This window comes from Lottia gigantea (genome assembly GCF_000327385.1).
Source record: "Lottia gigantea unplaced genomic scaffold LOTGIsca_52, whole genome shotgun sequence".
In the NCBI taxonomy this organism is placed as follows: Eukaryota; Metazoa; Mollusca; class Gastropoda; family Lottiidae; genus Lottia; species Lottia gigantea.
Genome location: NW_008709781.1, coordinates 1,401,822 through 1,426,917, shown reverse-complemented (window position 1 = coordinate 1,426,917; position 25,096 = coordinate 1,401,822). Strand labels below are relative to the sequence as shown.

General features: G+C 30.5%; 1 protein-coding gene across 1 annotated transcript; it reads right to left on the bottom strand.

Annotated features, from left to right (window-relative positions):
* Positions 1-1,195: 1,195 nt before the first annotated feature.
* LOTGIDRAFT_165607 (hypothetical protein) lies at positions 1,196-22,034 on the bottom strand (the record flags this gene model as incomplete). Its single annotated transcript, XM_009062638.1, has 10 exons — positions 1,196-2,269; positions 6,389-6,421; positions 7,757-7,797; positions 8,500-8,735; positions 9,324-9,427; positions 12,474-12,514; positions 14,877-14,903; positions 15,491-15,540; positions 20,113-20,216; positions 22,005-22,034. The coding sequence occupies 10 exons, from the start codon at positions 22,032-22,034 to the stop codon at positions 1,196-1,198; spliced, it is 1,740 nt and encodes a 579-aa protein (XP_009060886.1).
* Positions 22,035-25,096: the final 3,062 nt, after the last annotated feature.

Sequence of the window (25,096 nt, the reverse complement as noted above, 5' to 3'; positions counted from 1 at the left end):
GTACCTTGGTAAAGGTATTTACATATCAATCAGACATATATTTAAAATTAAAAGTTAAATGTGACCCTGGAAAAACAAATGCTCAACAGCAGTAGCTTCGCATCAATAAACTAACAAAATATAATAAACATATTACTCAAAATATATGAAAATTTGGACCTATATAGTAACATATCTTTGTGAGACAGATAGGGATCTACCCTAAAGTTATTATAATGAATACTGCCTGTAGATGTTACATTAAACATTACATTCATATATTTTTAGGTTATATACCTAAAAATATATGAATGTAATGTTTATAGAATTTTGATTTATTATTTTACATTATACAAATATCAGTCTACAAGTTTAAAACTTACAGATTGAGATTTTTAATATATAAAAGACTCTTCCTTTTTCTCTTTCTGAACAACTATTTCTGTACATGTCAATAATACAAAAATGGCTAAGCATTGTATTTTATAATCAAAATTATTATCAAGAATCAGCAGGATACTTAATACTTAATATTTAACTACAAATCTGGTTTAGTTTTCAATACAATAATTTTAACTTGTTAACTCTGACAGGATCTGTTTTTGAAAAACTGCCATGAATAGTCGATTGAAAGATGATCAAACTATCAAAATTTATTGAACTTTCTTTCTGCACAAAATCAGTCAGAATAAAAAAAATTGCTTGAGAAAAAAGATCTTAAAACTAAATGTTTTAAGAATTTAAGATTAAATGAAAATTAGTATTAAAAGTTGTTTGTATTATGATAAAAATACAAAAAAAAAACAAATCTTTGATACTCAATAACTAGCATAAATAATAGCACTTAAAATATTCTAGATAGGGTGTAAAGAAAATTAGGTTTTTCACACGACTTACTGATAACAATTATTAATTCAAACTACATCAATTTTCACCCGGCCCTGAAGAACCAGGACAAATGATAGGATTTTATGATGGGCACACATTTAGGTTTTTTTATGATTTTTATAAAACACTAGAACGTATCTTTTCAGTCTATCCTGTAAATCAAAGTTTTGGTTTTATGTTACAAAATGGCATGACAGAACATTTTACTAAATCTATTCAAATGCTCATAAAGGTTAACCATGCATTTTGCTATATACTTTTCTTCACACCAAATCTAGCAATATTACAATGGCTTAACTATATTAAAACCACTAATCTAAACAATGATTTACTGAGCTGAGGCTGAACACATTCCGTAGCCATGTACTGGTTGTAGAGTAGGGTAGCTACATGGTTGATTGGGAGGGTATGGTGAATTCATCATATAGACTACTGGTTGTGGAGGAGGAACTGTAGTAACTGGTGAAGTACCAGCTGGTGTACTAGTAGTAGGTGTAGGTATAGTAGGAGGAAGAGAACTGTAGCCTGTAGAAGAATAAATATAATAGCAAGTACCACCACCAGATGATTGAACAGAAGGTATTATATTAGGTTGAACATGAGTATTAGAAGTTTGTATGTTAGATTTAGGACTAATGACAGGAGGAGCAGAACCCAAGACATTTGGAGGAGGAGGAGGATAGCATGCATTAGGTAAAGCCATAGACCCGTTAGTATTAACACCAACACCAGAAGCAAGAGTACAAGAAGGTATAGGCATAGATTGCATGGGAACAAAGCATCGAGCATTGGCATTTAATTCCATGTCATGCTCCATCATGTGATTTTCTGGGACTTGTTGATAAATTGGTTGACCTTCACATCGTGCTTTAGCTGCACTAGTTTCAGCTAATAACATCTGAAACCTGGGTGGAATATCTTTGATAGGTTTAACGAGTTTTAAATTACCATACATATAATACTTTTTCTTTCCCTTCACCTTATTGTGACCTGTTGTATCTACAGTGTAAGTGGTAGATTGGTCCTCAGTACTGGATGTTGTACTATCGAGACCACTATCACTACCAGGTGAATCCAGTTTACCTGGACTTGCTACTCTGCTATTGTCCTCTACTGTATCAGCAACAGTTTCACTTGATTCAGTCTGATCTGTTTTAATATTAGATTCTTTACCATTAGGGGACACAGTTTCAGAACTGACATTAATTGTAACACTTTTACGAACACTGGTATTTGAAGAATTTAGTTGGGGAAAATGTGTGTTATATTTACTATCACTAGACACAAACTGACCGTGTTCTACTGGTGCCGGCATTATCATATGTGTCTGACCATCTGGCATCATGGTTGGAGGATAGGCCATAGTTGGTTGTTGCATTACTGTGGACATCATTCTGCACGACTGAAATGAAAGGAAGAAATTATCAATAAACTTAACAGTTACTTAAAATCAAAATTGACATCTAAAATATTCATTCAGGCAGCAATAATGAAACAGTTAAGTAAGAAAAATTACATTGTTCTTACTATTAGATACATCATCATTGTAACATAGATCAGAATTTACTTTCCTGATAATTCTGATTGTATGAGCATTTACAACAATAATTAATAAATTAAATTGATAGTATATCTATATATCAAGTCGTTCTTCACTAAAACAATCCTTCAGTTTTAACATTTTAAAATTTAAAATATCAGTGTAGACTCTTTCATAAATTGGTTTTATTTAACAACTATACTGAAATGAATTAACACAACATGCCAAATCAAATCAGCATACCTCAAATCAAAAACTTTTATTCACAAATATTCCTTCATAAAACATATGCTTAATATCAGTAATTACAATCCAGATTGTTTCCTAAGAAATCTTTTTTTCAACTCAAGTAAATTGCAAAAAAATTGTACACTGACACTATCCAATTTAATAACACAAATGATATATAAACTTTAAACATTAAGTATAAACAAATAGTTCAATAGAATACATTAGCAATCTATTACAACCTTTTAAATCACAACTAACATTATTGTCATTAACATAATATTTAACATAAAATTTACATTTTCAAGTTCTGTTTTAATGTGTCTAAAATTCGCAGATAGATATGATCAAGAAAATTATAATCACAGCTGTATTGACATTTATACGTAGCTAGAGTATGTATGGCAATTATTAACATCTAATAAATCTAACTAAATGAAAGATAGTTTGTCATTCTAGGGTAATATATGCCCACAAAGCAGCTTTGTTAGTTAATGAATAATCTGTCAAGTTTCTATTCAATATTCAGAAAATCTTCATTGCAAATGTAATTAACTCCCTACTCAAGATCTTTTCAATTCCAATAATCGAAGTTTGACACGTTTTAAGTCAAGGGCAAACTCGACTCAAAACCAGTTCATCGAAAATCAAATCTGAAATTATCCAAAAACTAATCAAGATTGCAACAAATTTCTATTGTGTTCACAAACAAATTCAAATCTCATTCAAATCAGATGAAAACAGTAGATTATTTTATTGTGCTCACAAGAAATGTTTACAGATGCACTTTTCATGTAGGCCTAGGCGTATAAAAACGTTTTAAAAATGTACATCATACAAGCTAATGTGAACAGACCGCACATAAAGAATAATTCTCAAAGTGCCTATTTGTCACAATCTTTGCAGTAACACTTTCAAAACAGGCATTGCACCGACTAAAAACCGGCTACATCTTTAATCCTCTAGTACTATGGAAAATGGCACTGAAACTCTTTGATTTTCATTTTATAAAGTACTCTACAGGCCTCAGATGTTACCTTAAAATCTTACAAAGACATGAGTGTTGACTATACAATCAAACAAAAGAGATTTCTACACTTCCTAATATAACCTAATACATCATCTCATCTCAAAAAATGTAAGTCAAACTGTTCACAAGCAATTTCTATATTTCACTTCAATTTCTTCAAATTTTTATTCAGTGTAAATGACACAAAAATCAACATTTAATCCATGAAACACATTTTTCATGTAGCTTCACAGCTACTATATGATTGAACTTCCCTTTAACAAAGCCACTAGTAGTCTAAATTTCTGTACAAGTTTCTATTGTGGGTTTTCAAAATAAATATTTAAAGAAAGGGCTGTTATAAAAACAAAGTAAGATGCAGTAGAATTAAAACATTAGTCTATTAAAATAATCCATCACACACTTCGCATTAGGCTACTACCTCTTCATATTTCAAAATCCTTATCTCAGATTCAAGTAATATTTATACAGCTTTTAAATACAATTTCAAATCCTTATTGCACCACTCAGAAAAAAAAAATAAAAACTTTAAATGAATGGAGTTTTACGTCCTGCATGTTTCTGCACCTAATAGGGCTAATAAAGACAGGGAAAGCCATGCCAGGTCACCAGCCTTAGCCTTCTCTTTTTCAATTTTCAACTGTCAAAGGATCTTAAATGTGCACAATCTGTATCATGCTACCATCCAAACGACTAAAGGCTCTTGCCATGTCAGCCCCTCAGATCTGCTGAAGCACTCAGAAAATGAAATGAATGGATTTTTACGTCCTCCTTTTCTGCACCATGTGGGCTAATGTAGATGGGCAGCGCCATGCAGGGTGCAACGAGGGGAAAAATTTTTTCTGGACAGAGGCATCAGTACACTCTTCTACGATTTCCAACTGCACACAAGGCCTCAATTTATTGACCAATGATTGTTTCTAAAATTGTCCCTGATACTTTTGCAAAATATTTGTGCTCAACTTCCACCAGTAACCCCTCCCCTCAAATTCTCATGTGTCCATTAAAGGTAAGCTTGTTGGTATAAAGCAAACATAGCTTGCCAGGCAAGGTAATATACGCAGCTTTGATTTTAAATAAAAATAGTACAGTAACAATTACCAGTATGGCATACACTTCTTTTGAACTTTTTGAGGCGATACTGAATAGTATTACCAAATTTCGTCAACATCTGTCGTGAATTGGGCCTTCTAGAGTATTTACAGGCTAAAACTTGAATGCATTTTACAGAACAAGAAAAAAAAACAAAAATTGAACACATTTTTTAAGAACAAGGGCATTAAACTCATACTAATCATTTTATTCGAATTTTCTGATTTTCAAAAGGTTTCTTCCTTGGGTGATTAAAAACAATCATACCAAGTATCGTCAAAATCTGTCAAGAATTGTACCTTCTAGAGTGTTCACGAGCAATTGTGGATGGACAGACGGACAGCTTCTGTGTTGACATACATGGGTGACAATAATATGCAAACCCCCCGACCCCTCCATTTCATGTGGTCCTATAAAAAAACAACATGGTTCATTGTAGTTTATGATATCAGCATCTGCTGGAAGCCGACGTTAACTTGTCATCTACCAACCATTGTAAGTCAAATAAAAAATGACTATAAAAATGAACATGATTCTGATTGCAATGTTAATAATCTATTATAATTTATTCCAATAATATTCAATATGTCTAGAATCAGTGATAGTTAACTAGAGATAAAAACTAAATAGGTTGAGATAAAACAATTATCATATATTATACTAGCACATTAATTCACATAACAGACTGTACTAACTACAACCAGTGAAATGAAATGGGATTTAGAACCTTATACCTTAAAAGAGGAATATACCATGCAGTGAGCAATAAGCCAAGAAGTGTCGATTGACCTTCAAGTACACAGTAGCACCACACAAGGTCTCTGGCCAAAACGGCACTATTTCCTGAACCAAAACTCCGTCAATTATGCATTATACCCAAAACCATCTAAAACATATTATTAATCCTTCACCTCAAATGATTAAATATGTAAGAATTAGCTATATACACCTTAACATATATAAGCTTGCTCTTATTTTATTTGTACTATAAACCCAATTTCAAAATAAGATGCTCTGATGAACAGTGATTTTGTTTACTTTGAGTTGATAAATATAACTTCATACCACAATTAAATTTTGCTCAGTGAAATCATTTGCTTTGATATAAACCCAATTTGTAAATCAACTGCTCTGCTAATTCAGTATAATTTACCAACTGTTTTACCAATCGTACCTCAGAAACAGGAATGTGTATGCTAAGCTTATCAGTAATAGTGTTCACAATATAAAAATTTGAGCTTCTAATACATGTATGTCCAGAATTATTCACATTTGAGTGTTAAAACTACTTCTTGAGATTCTGTCATATATAGAAGACATCAATAGAAATAGAAAGTGAAATTCCTACTTTCAGGTATTTTTGAATGAAATTATGCCATTTTCATACATTTTTAGTACTACTGAAGACTATTTACATATATTCTAGACCAAAATCAACTTCCAAAAATGGCCAACCATAGCCTTCAACATTTTAAAATTACAGGATGATCTTTAGTCAATTATTAGACCTTCACCTCAAATATTAAGTACAAATAAGACATATAACCATGTTCAAAAGAATAAAAAGTTAATGTTAAGGAATAAATAGCTCTGCCACCATTAAGCATTAAGACAAGATGTGGATAACTTACCCCTTGATTTACACCTATATTGTTCACTGAGGCCTGAATAGAAAATTTCTCATACTTATCGTTCAGATAAACAAATATTTTTAAAAAATCATTTTCTATAATATCATACACCAGTTTGAATATACCTAGCTATGGGTGTACAATGAATATCATTCAACCATTTCCAATAGACAGTTTTCATCACATGACAATACAAATTTCAAAAGGAAGAAAAACCCAATTCATCTCCCAAAATAACCTCATAAAGGGAGGGTAGCCCTTACCATTTGTAACATTTTAAATCATTTTCTCACAAATTTCATTCTAAATAAAGATGGACCCACCCAGATATTTAAAAAATACATATTGTGAAGAAAACGTAGAAAATTTTAACCTATTAGCTTTAGTACTTAGATTATAAAGAAATATAGAACTGCAGATGTCAATTAATTTCTGGTTTTTTTTTTCATAAAGTAAAATAAATACTCAAGTTATAATTCCATCAAAAAATGTAAATGTGTTCAAAGTAAATCCAGAATCTTGTCAGGTCAAAATCTTCAAAATAGTAAGACAGCATGCAAGGTAATATATGCCCACTGGCAGCTTCGATTTTAAATAAAAATATTTGGCAGTACAGTAACAATTACCAGTATGAAATATTCAACCTTCAGACATACACATCACTTGAACATTTTGGGGAGATACTGCTTAATATTACCAGGTTTTGTCAAAATCCAGCAAGAATCAAGCTTATGAGCTAAAAATAGGGTTCATCCATGGATGATAACAATTTCTCCAAATTACGAAGGCTAAAAACTTTTAAGAACAAGGGCAATAATACGTACTAGATATTTTTTGATTTTTCTGATGTTCAATTAAGTTCATGGTTGGGTGATTTACAAACAACCACACCAAGTTTCGTCGAAATCTATCACAAATTTCATCTTCTAGAGTGTTTTCGGGTTAAAAATTGAACGTGTTTTCAAGAACAAGGATGAAAACTCAGACTAATTATTTTTTTATTTTAAATGGGTGGTTAGAAATACTCACACCGAGTTTCATCAAAATCATACAAGATTTGCACCGTCTAGTGTGTTTACAAGCATTTCAAGATCAAGGACAGTAACTCATACTAAATATTTTTTGATTTTTTCTGATTTTCAATAGAGTTAATCCTTGGGTGATAACAAACAAGAATACCAAGTTTCGTCAAAATCAGTGCCTTCTTTGAGCATTTAAGAGCAATTGACAGAGGGACGGACATGGGTGACGACAATAAACACCTCCCATTTCATGTGTGCGTATAAAAAGTACATGTCAAGCTTTACTGTTTCTTCGTTTTTCATAAATTCAAAGCTGACAGTGTGATGAATAAAAAAGAAAGCTTACCTCTACACCAAAATTATAAAAGTATCTGAGAGTATTCACATCTGTAAAGAAAAATAAAAGAATATATAAAAAGAAAATATTGGGATTTTTAGTTGAATGAATTATTCAATTGCATACAAGCCAATATCCTCATCATCCTGCATCAAAAAATGAAAAGCCCATAAACATTCTGACATATTTACCTTTAATCACTATTTAATAGTTTATGTAGCACAATTGATAATTGGTTTAAGTCAATAATGATATAAAAGTTTTGAAAGCTAAGAGGTCAGTTCTAAATAAAATTTTGGACACTGGACTTTTATATACAATAAATAATTTCAATGAATAATGTATAGTTTACCAAAATAATTCCTTGATAATTTTCTTCAATATTTAATTAACTAAGATTTCAATTTATATTTAAATTCAACAAAATCATTTCAATCAGTTATCATTATTCTTGAATCATTCAACCATTACTACATGAATATAATGCAGCATTGAGTGATGGCAATAATTTAAACCATATATTCCAATAGAAGCCTTCATTTCTTAATTGTTCATATTTGGACTCCATCTATTACAGTGGGAAGCATGTTAATGTGGCAGGGCATGCCATCACTTTCTTTCTCGAGATTTCTGAGTCATTATTGTCAATAATGTTATTAGGGTATTTCCATTTAACCATTTACAATAACAAGACCAATACCACCAAAACTAACCAAATTAAGCAAAGAAAATAAAAGTTGAGAAACTGTTACCTTGGGGTAGGTCTTTGCCATAAGGATCTTGACTTAAGTTGACCTGTCCCAGGTTAGGAGGGTAGGGAACATTTAAAACTGGCATATAGTAAGCGGGAGGGTTGGTGACTGGTAGACCAGTATTAGTCATTATAGTTGGTGGAGTGGTGACAGGACAATATTGTGTATTAGAAACATCTAAATTAACTGATGTATTATAATCTATTTGATGTGTTGGAAGCTGCATAGTTTTAACACTAAAATAGAGTAAGGTGGTAACCATTCAAAACTCTTTAGGTAGTGTAAATGTCTTTGTACTATAGTCAAGTTTCACAATGAATGATATGAAAAAAGCCATCATAGCAGTTTCCATAAATCCATTTAATAAGGGGAACAACAAACGATGCACAAGACTGCATTTCAATAAAACTGACAAATTTATGTATTATTTTTTTTTTACACTGATGTCTATGATATCATGATATATTATGGTATATTATTGAAGATACTGGAATAATTTTTCCTAATGCCAAGTTTTTAAATTGGCACCAGTTCTTAACTAAATGTTCTTTGCATTCCAAAACCAAAAGACACAGAAGCAACAAAAATAATAAGGAAAAATCTGGTTTGAAAAAAAGTCGACTTACACCGACAAATTTTACTTAACATTATTACACTGATATTGAGTTTTATTCAATAACATAATTTATTGCAGTAATTTCACATAACTAGGAAAGAATTTCAAATTCAACAATTTTCCTGCCTGACATTAGTTCTTAACTTGTGTTCCAAAACCATAATTCAATAGGCATGCAGATAAAAGGAAAATAAGTATATCAACTTACCCAGACTGAATCCAGTGACGTGGTGATGAATACCGTCGATTATTATGGTAGTTATTCTGATAATTATTCTGTTGAGAATTAGAATCAGTTATCAGCATAACAGACTAGAAAATAACATTAAATCCTCTAGCAATCTCTACACTCACATAGAATATTCAGTCAAAATCTCACACATTTCATATTAAAGTTATATTTCAATGGTCACTCTTTAAAAATCATATCAGACTGTGCAGTCAGTTTACTAGTATTTTACTAGTATTTATGATTAAGTTACAAACTAAGATGTCAAAAGAATTGGTTACAATCTATACATGATAGCATCTGAATGCCTAAGAGCAATCGGCCATGCCTCATTTCACCCAAGAAATCTAAAGAGGTTAATCAAACAGAATAGTGTAAGGTAAAATACAAATCTTTAACATCTTATTGAACACATTGTAAATGTCCTAAGGGAGTTACCCAGTCGTTATGAAAACAATAATAAGTTTATTTTCTAATATTCTCATAATCAATTCAATCAAATATTATTTTTTCCCTTTGTTGACAGACATGTTATTTAGTGTTTATATTGGTTGGTATGAAAACAACATTTGCTTCAAAAGCTTCAAAATATAGGACTACCTACTTGAATATGATTTAATATAAGAATAAAAGAATTGATTTTTACTAAACTAACAACTTTAAATCCTAACACTATTATTAGTTTAGGTACTGAAATGACTTTTTATCAAAACATAAAGATATAGTGTCAAATATTTGATTTTCTAGCCACCTGTATCTTCTTTCTAAGTATAGTTCTTCTACCATTTAAAATAATATGCAGTCATATGATAACCATTATTTTTTTTCAAATATTATGATTTGATGTATGCACATAAAATTTAAGACATAGTGTAATGGACAAAGTAAGTACTCAGAGTAAGGTATTACTAAAATTATTACACTATTTTCTGTTTCTTTCATTCATTATATTCCTGATGACCATATTGAAATGATTTAATGAATATTAATATCCATATTAATTATCTTATTTATTTGTAACATATTCTTCTATTAAGCCATTTAAGGATTATTGGTTAAAATTGTAATGTTATCTATATGGCAATGATGATGCTTGACTCAATAAGGATGAGGATTTCCCCTCTAACTGTTTATCTGCTAAAATAAGGAAAGTGCAGGTTTCCAGACCGTTATTTAGGAATGAAACTATTGAAACCTTTCAATTTTGAGGTCTTAACCTGACCCTTTCAATTTTCTTTTTTTTTAATAGAAAAAACATGTTCATTCAGATATTCTTGTAATAGATTCAATAGACATTTAAATTTGACACATACAGCAAGCTATTAACTATAAGTACAAGCTTTTATATCTTTTTTCTTACAAAATTTCAAATCAAGCACAAGATGAATAGTGGAAGGCAATCGGTATTATACTGAACTGTCAATGGTAGATTACATCCCCTTTCATTAACTCCCTGAGACAAATCGCTTTGCATTTCTGAATTATTTGTTTATCTTGTAAATCTCTCCAGAAGTAGGTAATTTTGTATCAAATTGATGTATTCCAATGATGAAATTCACGGTCCCTACTTGTGACCTAGGCCAGTGCTTCTAAAAGAGAGTTTCTCTTATAAAACCTTATAATCAACCTATCTCATAATTCTACTATTCTTTGTTAATTACAATAATAAAATATTTTTACTGTTAAAATAGTGATCAATACATCAATTGTAGAGCAATATAGAAATATTATAACAGAATCATGTTGTTACTCAGAGTTACACACTATGCAATCTTCAGACAACTGACCTATTTTCTGCCTACATCCCTACAAAAGTTGAACAAGTAGAACTTATTCTCATGTATACATTTTTCTGAAGATTGCTTAGCATGAAGTAACAACATGATCCAAGTTCTGTTAATTATATCAAAAGTTAATCTCTTATCTTTGTCTGGTTATAAGAATTTCATCATTAAGGTATCAACAACTATTGAAGGTAGGCATACACGTCAATACATCCATGGAATGTTTAGTTCCAACATTTTTTTTAGGGCAGAGGAAAAACACTGTTGGTAGCAAATTAATTTCTGTCTCAGGTATGAATGCAATTATCTTCGACTCAAAATGTCGAAATGCATGACAAATGCTTTCAATTGCCAACCTCAATGTCAACTTTCAATTTGGTCTGATACAAGATGACAGCAAAATTCATCACTTAGAATTCAGGGTTTATCATTCTGTTTGAAATATAATATTACATAAACTATTATAAGATGACATGATATCTTGACCAACATCTTGAAGATTCTGATTGTAGTTATTTTTTGTTTAAAGACCAGGAGATTATCTATAATCCTGTCATGATTAAATCAGTAGATAATAAAATGCCTGAAGGTACAGTTTATCAGTTAGATTTTAGATCTTTAGATGTTATGTTTATACTATTCTTATTTCTCTCCTACACAAAAAATAATATAATCCTACTTGGATCCTCAATAGAAAGTCATCCATTTGAAAGTAAAATTATGTAGAAAAATGTATAACAATTTAGTAGATTACATCTTAATTCTGCTCTGAAGTGAAAAATGACTTAATTTATAATGTCTCAATTTATTTTAATGTTATTTGTGGCACATTCACTTTTTCACAAAATCATTCATTAGAGAATCATTTCTACGATTCATTATTCCTTAATTATTAACAGGTTTTAAGAAATCAAAATATACTTCTGTTAATAGCATTTCAAAGGCTTATCTGCTGACCATAAAAATGGTACAATGAACATCAATTTAGCAACAATAATATTTCTGTTAAAAGGACAGATGCGCCATTTATTTTGACCAATCATAATTTAGGCTAAGCTAATCAGTAATAGTGTTCACAGGTCACCGTTGAAATTTGAGCCTTCAAATCCTTGTGTGTGCAGAGTTATCCGGTTTGAATGTTAAAATGACGACTCATTTTAAGATACTCTGATTTTAAAAGACATATATAGAAATAATGAGTATAATTCCTAGTTTGAAGTATTTTTTAAAGGAGTTATGCACTTTTTGTACATTTCTAGTACTTCTAAAGACTATTTACATATATTATATCAACTCCCCAAAATGGTGCATCTTTTCCTTTAAGATAAAAATCTGATTAACTTACCTTCTTTTTATTTTTCTTCCTATCAATATATGGTATATAACCTATAATATACAAACATATAGATTAAAACTGATCTATCACTCAATCAAACTAATAGACAAACTTTCTGCTTGCTTCCACGTCATTCAGATGCAGATAAAATAATGACTGAGGTTGTGCAGGTCGTGAGAATATCAAATTAACATATAAAGAAACTGAATATTTCCTTTTTTTAAAGTTTTATGAGTACAATGAGGGCAATATTTAAAATTAATTTAAAATAAAAGATTTTTCGGTTCAAAAATTGAGAAATCAACGTGAAAGTTATTAATTGATCAATGTAATGCCGTGTAAATTAATTCAGATTAATCAGATTTTTGGACAAAACACCCCAACATTTCAATACATCACAAATTGTAAAGGTTTTAGATACGTCAATAAAGTTTACAACTATGACATTTATTTGAGTAAAATACATGAAAGGAGCAAAATAATTTAATAGTTCAACAAGTTTCATCCTCTTGACTTGCTTACGTTAATTTTAATGGGAAAAGAAATTATATTTAAAGGACACTCCCATTAATATAATGTGAGGGATTCATAGTTAATCAAATTCTTTCATTCAAATTGAATATAAGGCTTGAATTGTTTTACTATATAGAATAGGACCTTATATAACCCTAATAATATATTCTATAGGTTGACACATACTATTATTTCCAAAATCTAATCAAAATAGCTTTCCAGACAAGGAAATAAACCCCACTGGCAGCTTTGATTTTGAATAAAATTATTTAGCAGTACAGTAACAATCACCAGTATGAAATATTCAACCTTCAGTCATACACTTCTTTTGAACTTTTTGGGGTGATAGTGAATAATATTACCATGTTTTGTCAAAATACAGCATAAATCAAGTGTTTACGAGCTAAAATTGAACGCATTTTCAACTTTGAGCTCAAAAACTCACAAAAAAATAAGTTTTGTCAAAATGCTTACAAGCTAAAAATTAAATGCGTTTCCAAGAACAAGGGCAATTACTCATAAAATAATTTTGATTTTTGATAGGGTTTATCATTCAGTGTTTACAAACACTCACACCAAGTTTCTTTAAAATCCATGGAGAATTGTACCTTCTAAAGTGTTAAGGAACTACAATGCATTTTTGAGAACAAGGTAAATATTTTTTTTTATTTTTCTGATTTCAAATGGGTTTATCCTTGGGTGATAACAAACACCAAGTATAATAAGACTCCGTCAAGAGTTGTGCCTTCTACAGTGTTTTGAGTGTAAAAAGAAAAGACATCTATAGGAAAAGAAATTCCTAGTTGGAGATATCTTTTAAAGGAATATTGCATTTTTCCTACATTTCTAGTGCTTCTGAAGACTATTTACATAATATTCAAGAATCAAATCAACTCCCCAAAATGCCCCACTGTGCCAATCAAGACAGACAATGTGACTGCAAAATTGTGCCAGGAAAAGTAAACTTCTGACAAGCAATATTTGACCACAAACTCTTATTTCATTGCATTTCAAAGGATGATTAAATACAAGACTAAAGACTAGACCGATATCACATAGATTACAGACTTATATCACATACAAATTTAATTCTTGTTGAAACTTTCTCAAGTTTGTGTTAATATGAGTTACTTCTCTAACAAGAGAAAGTTAAGTACATGTTTAAAAGTTTAGAAAGGTGAACCTTGGTCCACTCATCTTTCATTTTTTATTGACAAATCTGTCTTCTCTAAATACAGTTAGAAAAAAAAACATGATAAAGAAAGGGAAAACAATCCTTAAATGAAATAAACTGTTTTCATTGTAGAGTAGAGTAACCTTGAAGAGAACTTAATTCTAACAATTGAAGATACTCTTAACATTTTTAAATGAAAATACACATATAAAGGCACGATTTGAGGTGATTATTTTCTCAAGGGCTTTTAGTTTGTTGTTGTAAGTCCAGACAACTTCAGTTCGACATAAAAGTAGTAATGCACATCTAAGACTGATAAACAAACACAAATGATTTGTAGCTTTTCTGCACATCTTAAAGAAGAAATACACTGACATGGAAGTTGCAATACCAATGGATCGTACATTTTGATAAATTTTTACTTGCACATGGTAGATAATATTGAAAATGGTCTATTTAGATTTAGAAAACAAATATACAGAGAGGGGTAGTGGGAATCTATTTGTCAAAATATTCAATAAAAGAATACAAAACAAAAACCATTGTTGTTTAGCGCTAATCAAATTCATACTACACAAAAAAATTCTAGCAACTTTTCTAGCAACAGCAAGATTACACATTAGGTGCAGACGTAATATATTGGTGTGATATTTCATAATTCTAAAATAAAACACAGATAGATCTAGACACAGATAAATAGAGCATAATTAAATTCTTATACTTACCACCGTCTGATAAAGAATACTGACAGCCTAAAAATACAGCAATATTTGCTATAGGTTATTTATATTGAATATAAATCATTTTGAATAGTTTACGTCATTAAATCAAGTTATTTAATAAAATAATCAATATCTCTCTAGTCCTATATCTGTTAGACCATACTAGTGTCAATCTTTGTTCTATATCAAAGATGATAAATCATATATCATTTTCCTATAGTAACTTTGAGAGAAAATATCCAATTGAATAATATTGTGAGGTGAGAACTCACAAGTCAGGAAAGTTCAGCGAGGTTCAGTATGTCACGAGCACAAATGAACATAGCAATTCCATCAGACCGCAAAGCGTTAAGAGAGTTCAAAGCATTAGCGCCTCCACGGACACGCCAGGGTTCAATTTATATTAAAAAATTGATTAGCAATCTATCATACCAAATTTCAGTTTGGTTAATCAAGTTAAATTTGGTTCGTATTTCATTAACATTCAGTGTCAATTTTAAACTTCAGATGGATCTTGCCAATGACAATTTTTCCTTAAGTATGACTGGAATTGCCTTATAATCTAGATTTCTAGATACAATTAGATTTGATTGACCAAACTGAGAGGGGAATCTTACCGTTTCTAGAAGCTGGAAAATGACGAAGACTTATATATGGTACTGTTCGTCTGAAAGGAAATTTCAAATAGATTACCAGGAACTGTTTTGTAGGATATTTGGTAGAAAGACCACCACCATCATGAAATGTCTAACCCTTAGTAACACACTTCTTTTTAAACCATTTAGAATTTCAATAGAACTTAATCTAGAGTTATAATAAATAATCTTGATATCATAAAAAGAGTTCACAAAACATATATATATTTAGATTTCATTTTTTATAGGATTCATCCTTGGGTGAAACAATTACATAGATTTTTGTCAGAATCGTCATTGTGCCTTCTAGTGTGTTTATGACAAACATCAGATTAAGAGTAAGATAAGAGAACACCTGATTTGAACTGTTGAAAACTGGGCCTTATTCTAATGTCAGCCACTTTCATCTTTGATGAATGTTAATATTACATTACTATTTTAATATAATAATAATCAATTCTTCAATAAATCTCAGGTGTCCAGAATTACTGAATGAATCCTATGAATCAAATTCCTACTCACAACTGTATAATTCCTAAATCAAATATTTTATGGCATTGAACTAGTCATAACTGTCATTCAAACTCACCCTATGATCACCCTTTTAATATAACATTTTAACAGTTCTTATGTTATTGCAATATGATATAATTAAAACATTGGACTGATAGTGTCAATACTAGCAGCACCTTAATATATATTAAGACTATCACAACTTTAAACCAATTACAGACTATAACAAAGCAATACCTATAGGTTATAAAGCAATTTTACAATATTATATCAAGCTAACAAAGTTTATGTAAATAACAGTGAGGAATAACAACTAATATTGAAAAATCTAATCTGAATGGGAGTGTGTCTATATCCCTGTATTTCTTAAATTCATTGGTATATCTTTAAAAGAATAACTACGGTAACCGTCTTTAAAGGGATTATAAAGAGGTTTTCTAAATTTTGTATGTATATTGGGAACACTTATTGCATCAATTTGCACCATTCCAATTTAATATCAGATTTCTGTAGTTCCTGCAATTCCACTAAAAGTAAGTGTTTGATGAAATCACTAATCGTGAAGGGCCATATGTTATAAAGCATATTTTGCAGTGTGTGACTTCATCAAACACTTATTTTTTGTGGAATTGCACGAACCACATTCGACTCAATAAAAATTGGAATGGACAAAACTGATGCAATCAGTATACACTCAAAAAATTAGAAAACATCTTTACAATTTCTTTAAACCAAACTAACCTACATGTCTTCCTTCCTATGAGCTATATTTATTTCCAGCAACACTCAATGGTTTAGATTTAGTTTCCAAATTAAACAACCAAATGCTTTCCATTTACAAGCACTTCTGACTAACATCAAGGATGATATGACATCAAATCACTGATGAAAAATTCTAATTAAAAGCTATGAGTAAAACTTGGTCAGAAGATTCCACTATATTGAGATTATCAAGTCAATTTATAGCATTATTACACTAACTCAGAAACTTGAATTAAAAATAATTTGACCCATTGTGCTAAAACTTCTTTCAAGAACCAATTAAATTTTGTTGTACTTATTTCACAAAGGATTTTTTTTTTTTTTGTGTGATTTTGGAGGGCTACAGAATATCGCTTTCAAGGTGTGTCGTGTTATCAAATAGGATGCAGCAACAATACATCAACCACGTTTTCTTCAATTTCTTAATCAGACGAAATTGGAAACTTCTCAATACATCAGACATAGAGGTGAAAATTGATGTTAAATATAATGTGAAAAATTATCCATGTTGAAATGTTGATTTTCGAGATATTGTTAATATCATTATCAACATTTAACAAATATCAATCATATCAGTTTTATTCAAATGTTTCACTTCCATCTTTTGTCCATGTCAGGACTGGAGTTTTTAAAACTAAATTGTGGACAAATAATCTTCTAGTTTGTGCACATTTTGTTTACTTAAAGCAGATGACATTGAGGTTTTATTATGTTGAATAGTCCAGTATAAACATAAAGCCTGATGTGGCAATTCTCACTTTGTTTACTTGTATCTTTAAGAAACTAGCCTTTCTTTTCAAGTTACATTGGTTTCAACAATCAAAACAAAATACACTGTCAATATTACTTATAAGTCTTGCTAATTCAACATGCTAATTCATCGATCATGAAGAAGCAATAAAACTTGATCAAATTCTGAGTGTAAAGATAGCTTGCCAGGCAAGATAACATATGCTCATTGGCAGCTGTCAGAAATGATAAAAAAAGGCTTTAGTGACTAAAGTACGAATGTTATCATATTAAAGAAAACTTTATGAGTTTGAATTCAATGATATATATATTTACTGCCAGTTATTTATGCTGAGTAATTCCATAAAATTTTTTAAAATCAATATCAATAACCCAAATACATCAAATCATTAAATTACACAGCTCTTATATCAAGGGCAAAAGATTGCTTGCCAGGCAAATTAACATACACCCACTGGCAGCTGTCAGAAATGATAAAAGTCTTTAGTGACTACAGTATGAATTTTGTCATATTAAAGAAATTTTAATAGTTTGAATTCAATGATATATATATTTACTGCCATTTATTTATACTGGGAAATTCCACCGAATTCTTAAATAACAATATCAATAACCCAAATTATCGCATCAATATACATGATCACACCATGTTTCATTAAAATCCATTGACAACTGTAGTCTCTAATGTGTTCATAAACAAATTTTGACGCGTTAAGGGCAATAACTGGAAGAATGTTCATCGAAATATCATCAAATTTGAACTTGACCTTGATCTCATCAATATTAATGATCACATGAAATTTCATTAAAATCAGTTGAAAACTGTAGTCTCTATTGTGTCCACAAACAAATTTTGACCCATTTCATGTGGGCATATAATAGAAAAAAAAGGCGGTCTCACAAAATGTTAGAAGAAATGTACAACTCTTTCACGTTCACCTAAAGTAGCTACGTAATCTTAATTTTATTTTTATCTCATTTGTATTGATATCCAAGTCTTTTCAAATCAAAGTTGATATTTACAACTATCAATACACCACAATTACAGACTTATATTTATAGTAGACATTTTGAGAATTTGTCTTTTAACTTGCAATAAGCCAGTTTTATAATGATTTTTTAAGTAATTTCTTTAAGAAGTATTAAAATAAATTCAAACTCGCTATTGACTTTCCCCAGGTTTTTAATCCTCAACTATTATCACACCTATGAGAAGTAGCTTACCAATATAAACCTTCAGTCAGTGAAGCGAAGACTATATGGTGACTATAAGAGGTAAAGAATAATAGTGATAAAGATCAAAGTAAAGGAGTATTTTGTAAGCACATTAACTAATTCACCCAGATTTACTGGTCAATCTATAAAACTCACACTAGTATGATTTTGTTATGTCAACTAGAAGTAATACACGTTAACACATGGTCATAGAAAGAAACATTGATATTCTTAAGAGGATTCTTTCTCCATGTATCTGTTGACCAAAATTTGGGGTATTGATCTTATCCTGGATTATTCATTTCTATTTCAGCTCTACGAACTTGAATAAGCTGAATTATTCTAGATCATCCCTTTGGAAGTTGATGGTCTGTAGCTAATGATCACTAGCAAAGTTCTATTTTCGCTTTGAAAATGAATTGAATGAAGCTTTAAGTTCTACTCTTCTTAATCTTATTTGACTAATGAAAACAGACAAAGCATTGCAGTGTGCAATAAGAGAAATTTGCCAGAACAGCGGCATTATCATCTGTTGTAGAATCTTTAGTCTGTAGCACACCAAACCTTAGTTTATATTCCCATTCAAACAACTAGGTGCTTTTTCCATGTCAGCCCCTCCACCTGTATCATTGAGGGAAACTGTTAACCCTGGACTTTATGCTTGCGAGCAGGATCTAATTCATTGAGTCACTGTAACTCAAAATTTTTTTTTTCACAGGTTTCATCGTCAACACAATAGGCTATTGTCACCTCAATAGGTCATAACATCTTGACTAAAAATATTCAAACCTCAAGATTTCACAAAAACATAGTCAAAAACATCTCCCTTTATTCCAGCCTCTGTTAAGCTATTTTGACAGTTGTCGGCTGGAGAAGAGACAGAAAAAGAAGGTTCTTTTTTATGGATATTTTTCACACCTCTGATGTGTTTTTGTTGCTTTGGCTTAGTGTTAGTATCACTAGACCCTGTAACCCTCAGATTTTTGGTACTGCACTCAGTCTTAAATGGATGGCGAGAGATTAGTTCCTTAAAACAAACTTTGATATAACCACAGACGTGACATAAATGGTTTAGGGGATAATGATGGTATTATTGAACTTAATGATTTAAATGAATAGGTCCATCAAACCTTTGAACATGCAAAATATCACTACAATCTCTACACCAGCTGACAACTGTCAAACAGAATAGAGGTAGGTGTCTCGGTCTACCCATAACAGGGATACAAGTTTGTAACACGAATAAAGAATAGAAAGATATTAGATATACTATAAGCTTTTCTTCTCATTGCTGACAACAAATTTGAAATGTACAAGAATGCTACACCTTAGAAAATATACAGGATTATAAAAAAATAACTTACTTTTCACCAAGTTCTTCTAAAAAGACCACAACTGGACCTTGATTATCACTTAGTTCTTGAATAAAAGCATTATATGCTTTGGATGGTTGACTTGATAATACAACCTACAAGTTAAAAACACAGTTTTAAAATATCTTAAAACGTGGAGTCAACTGATAATCCACTTGTACTATATTCATCAGTCAACAGCAGATGTTGATCAAGTTAATCTCTAGTGGATTAAAGCCTTGGGCAGAAGATTAAATCATTATCCTTGATCTGTTATAAACTGCATCCCTGCATAGAAAGTTGTATCATCTTGGGTCAAAATGTTCAAGCAGCTCTACGTCCTACAAATTTCACAACTCAAACCACAAAAATAATTTAAATCTGCAACATACTGCACTCATTGTTACATTAGACTATTATTACTCAGACAACTTAAACCAATATTCTTATCAAATAAAACTCTATGAAAGAATCAAGTCCACAATTTAGAAAATTTGTCCTTCTACAAACATTCAAATAGTACGTTAAAACACTAAATTTATCTCAACTGCAGAATTCCATTCATTTAAACAAATTGCATTTTCTGGACTATTTCCTGTATTTGATTAGTATTTAAGTTGAGCTAGTGAAGCAAAAAACAACAAGTAACAATCATTCACATTAATTCAAAATACAAATATTGACATCATCTACAAATACTTTTAACTCTAACCACTTTCTTTAAAAGGTTACAGTTTTTACCACAAATCACATTTAGCATGCATGTTAAACAAAAAGTTTTCCACCCAAATTGTTATATTTACAATGATAAACGTAAATAAAACTCCCTCACCGTGAGTGAAGGGTTACAATAATAAAACTAACTGTTATACTTTTCTCATAATACCACTGTTTTTATTACTTAAAATAAACAAAGAAAAATATAGAATTAGACACAGTACTATATATATCTCATAAAAAAACAAATTTTTACTTTATTCACTTTTAGAAATACTCTTATCTATTTTTTGAAACTTTTACCATTACATCTTACCAATTGCAGTCTATATAAAAGTTGAGACAGTTTGTATTTGTGTTATTCCAGATTAATATAAGTAAGTCCAATGTTAGTACTCAGGAATATCTCAAAATAATTGTGAACATACAGTACTAAGACCTCTAGCTCTGATTGGTCAGATCAAGAGATTTATGGTTACTTTTTGATAACAGAATCCTGATGGTTTAATTTGAAATCTAAATATCAAATCAGAGTGAATTCTATATATGCAATATGTCTCTGTATTTTTATCACACTATCCTGCATCAATGAAATGGTTTACTTTTTTTTCTTTACTTTAGATGTAAATTATAATTTCAATGAAAACTGCATTACCTAGATATGTTTATATCTCCTTAGATTCTTGCTTTTTACCTAAAACAGATAAAAGGTAACCCAACAGATTCAAAACTAGCCCCTAATCATCTCTGAAAGAAATTTCTGTGAACAGAATCATATATAACTAATAACCTTCAGATATCACCATCTATAATTTCAATCATTAAAATTTACACTTTAATGATATTTGCACAAGACTTATATGATAGTATAAACTTTTTAATATACCACTATACAATAAAAGACAGTGATAATCTGCATTGATAGTATATAATATCAAGTGGAGGGTGGACATGTATTTCATCAATACCTCTTAAATTACATCAATCTAATTATCTAACAGAAAATGTGTTAAAATGAGATAAAGTACTTGAAAACTACAAAAGACTAATAAAATTCTATGATTGAACACAGATAAATTACATACAATTGGTGTCATAATGTTTGGTCCATGTTATCAATTCTACCAGGTTATGGTGTACATGCTTCATCCACACAGCCAATAGGCAATTTTTGTAGGTTTTTATACCTGCTTGAAAGTGAGAGTAGCTATAGGCATGTGGATCTACAGTGAATGGATGTTTGCCATTATTGCAGGTGTGTGTCAATTTAATTAAAATTAGATTACAATTTTGTTTTTGTTGTTGTCGGTCTCCATTGTGATCCCACAAGATTTATACTAAGGTCACATACTGGTGACGTATCAACCTATTTACAGCAGACAATCATGCACAATTCTCTTGCCAATCGGAATCACTCTTACAAGCGAGTATTGGCAGTCTTATCTCATTGGTCATAACGCTTAATTCTGAGTTTCCCTATCCCACAATTCATTGTCAATATATAGATGTAGATTCTGCATGATTCTGTGATTGGTTGAAATGAACTTCAGCAGTTTTCTACCTTGGTATATATCTTTTTTTAGATTACAATGTAAACTGTAAGTACGAGTAGAGTGTGAGTAGAGTTCTGAAATATCGATACAAGTTGAGGCAACTGGAAATTTACTGCTGCTAATTTTTTTACAAGGGAAAACAGTCCTTGACTCTATGAAAAGAGGCAGAAGCTCCACTCTAAAAAATTCTAGAAAGATCATGCAGTATGTCTAAAATGCAATTATATTAGAGTCATTCAAATATCTTGAAATGAGGGCATTTTAGCCAGGAGAATTGCATTAGCCATTCCTCTAAAACTAGACAGAGTCAATTTGGGTATAATTCTACAATAAACAATTTTACGGCCATTCTGTTACCTAGTTTACTATCAATTTTGATATAAATGAAGAATTATTTATTGGTTATTGAGAAAAAAAAAAACAACAGATGTTATCATAAAATAGATTACTTTAAGTCAGTAGTAAAAAAATAGCCAAGCAATGCAATACATCGGCGACAAAAATCAAAATAAATCATAAAGATAGCTTGCCAGGCAAGGTAATATACGCCCACTGGCAGCTTTGATTTTGAATAAAATTATTTAGCAGTACAGTAACAATCACCAGTATGAAATATTCAACTTTCAGTCATACACTTCTTTTGAACTCTTTAGGGCGATACTGAATAATATTGAGTATGAGTTATTGACCTTGTTCTTGAAAACATGTTCAATTTAGGTTAGCGCCTACACTCTAAACATGCAGCGCCATCACATGAAATAAATATTAAATTCTTCAAGTTTGTGAATTATGATTGTTGACATGTTTACTCAATGGTAACTGATGCATAGAACATCATTGCTGACCCACAAATCTTTATTAATCAAATTAAATCAATTAACAAAGAAATTTACATAGTGGCTTTTTTATTTTATTAAAATTTCCAGAAATAGATAACTTATCAAGTCAAGTTTTATTAAGATGTGTCTTTAGATAGCATGCTGAAAATAGCTTTTAAAATTTTGCAACTGTGGAAAAATTGTACTTTATTATATGGATGTATCAAGAACCTAAAACATTTGAGTTGATATAGATTAATGTTGTAGTTGTTAACATGATGCACTCATGAAATTGTAAAGTTGATTTTTTCAAGTACACTATTTTTACTATAATAGACTATGTACAAACTGTATGCTATTTAATCCTATTTAGTATTGTACCTTTGTGCTGACAATAAAAAAACTTTTTACAGAAATAAATAAAAAAAGTAAAAAAATGATATGAATCCCCCAAATAACTTACATGATTTGATCGCTTACCGTTGGAAATTTTCAAGTTTATCAACTAAGCATCTCTTTAACAGTTTCACATAGTAACTATGATTAGTATGTATAAATATTGTATGAAAATAAAAGTATACTAAAAAAGTAAATCTAGAAAAACTTGCCTAAATCATCGAAGCACGTACTGCAACAAGTTAAATCTACCATATTCATCTGTTTAATATCATTAAGTAAAATGTAAATTTGAGACTGGTAAATGATGTTAATATTTCATTGATTTGCTTGACTTCTCTTAAACCTCAAATATAACTCCACCCTTAACTGTATGCTAATCTGTCAACACCCCTCACATTGTTCCTCCAGTTATCTGCTGTATGTCACACTAGTTAGCACTATAGTCAGGGTGCGGCTAGTAAATCAGACTGGGATAAACACTATTCAATCAACATGCATTGATAATCTATTATATACTTCAATAGACATAATATAATCAAGTGTAAGAGAGAGTTTGACATGAAGACCTAACATTCTATTCAGGTATAAACGTAGATGGCCATTCAATGTGGACAGCCTTTGAAAGAAAATAAGATATATAAATGAAGTAAGCATCACGATTTATCAATGAGCAGATCACCTCTCTGACATAAATATAGTCAATAGACCCTTTACACCCTTTATCTTTAACTGATCACAATCTTTCAAACCAGTACCTATTAAGAATTAAAAACAACAAACGTGCTGAAGTAAACTTTAATGAAACTCAATAAGTAATAATATTACCAATCATGTAGCAGTAGGATTAATGATTTATTTATATTGATAAATCATGTTTTAGAAACTCCCAGAAGGATTTAACTAAGACCTTTTTTTTCAGTGTTTCACCAAACTCAACATTGAATATTGTTTCTTAAATTCCTTATATGCATACCAAATAATACATCTCTTTAACTTGTCTTTAAAACCAATTTGACCAATTAAGCAGTCAATTACCATCACAACATTCGTTCTGGTTGAGCTACAGGTGCTGTATTCAATACTTTCATGAAGAGTGCAAATCACTCATTTCCACAGCACCAGTATTTGTCATTCAAAGATATTTTGAATGATTCAAGATGGTTAAAACACTCATATCTTCTTCCATTGTTTTGTGAATACATGTTTTAACATGGTCTACATTTCGTTTTGTGGGAGTGGAAATTAGATTGGTGCTATTTAAATCTGACCAATCAGATTGATAAAACGGTAATGAGGTAGGAAAAACAAAACACATATTATTAAGATTTGCCACTCCAAAGGGTTGATTTTCTATCAGCTTCAATATTTTACCGAACATCATACTTCATTTTGTATCGTTCATATCAATCAAAACATTTAATGACATTTTGGTTACGATCCCAAATATAGTGTTATAACAAGTGGTTTAATTGGATTGGCTCAGATTTCCGAAAAAGATTTCAGGGCCAA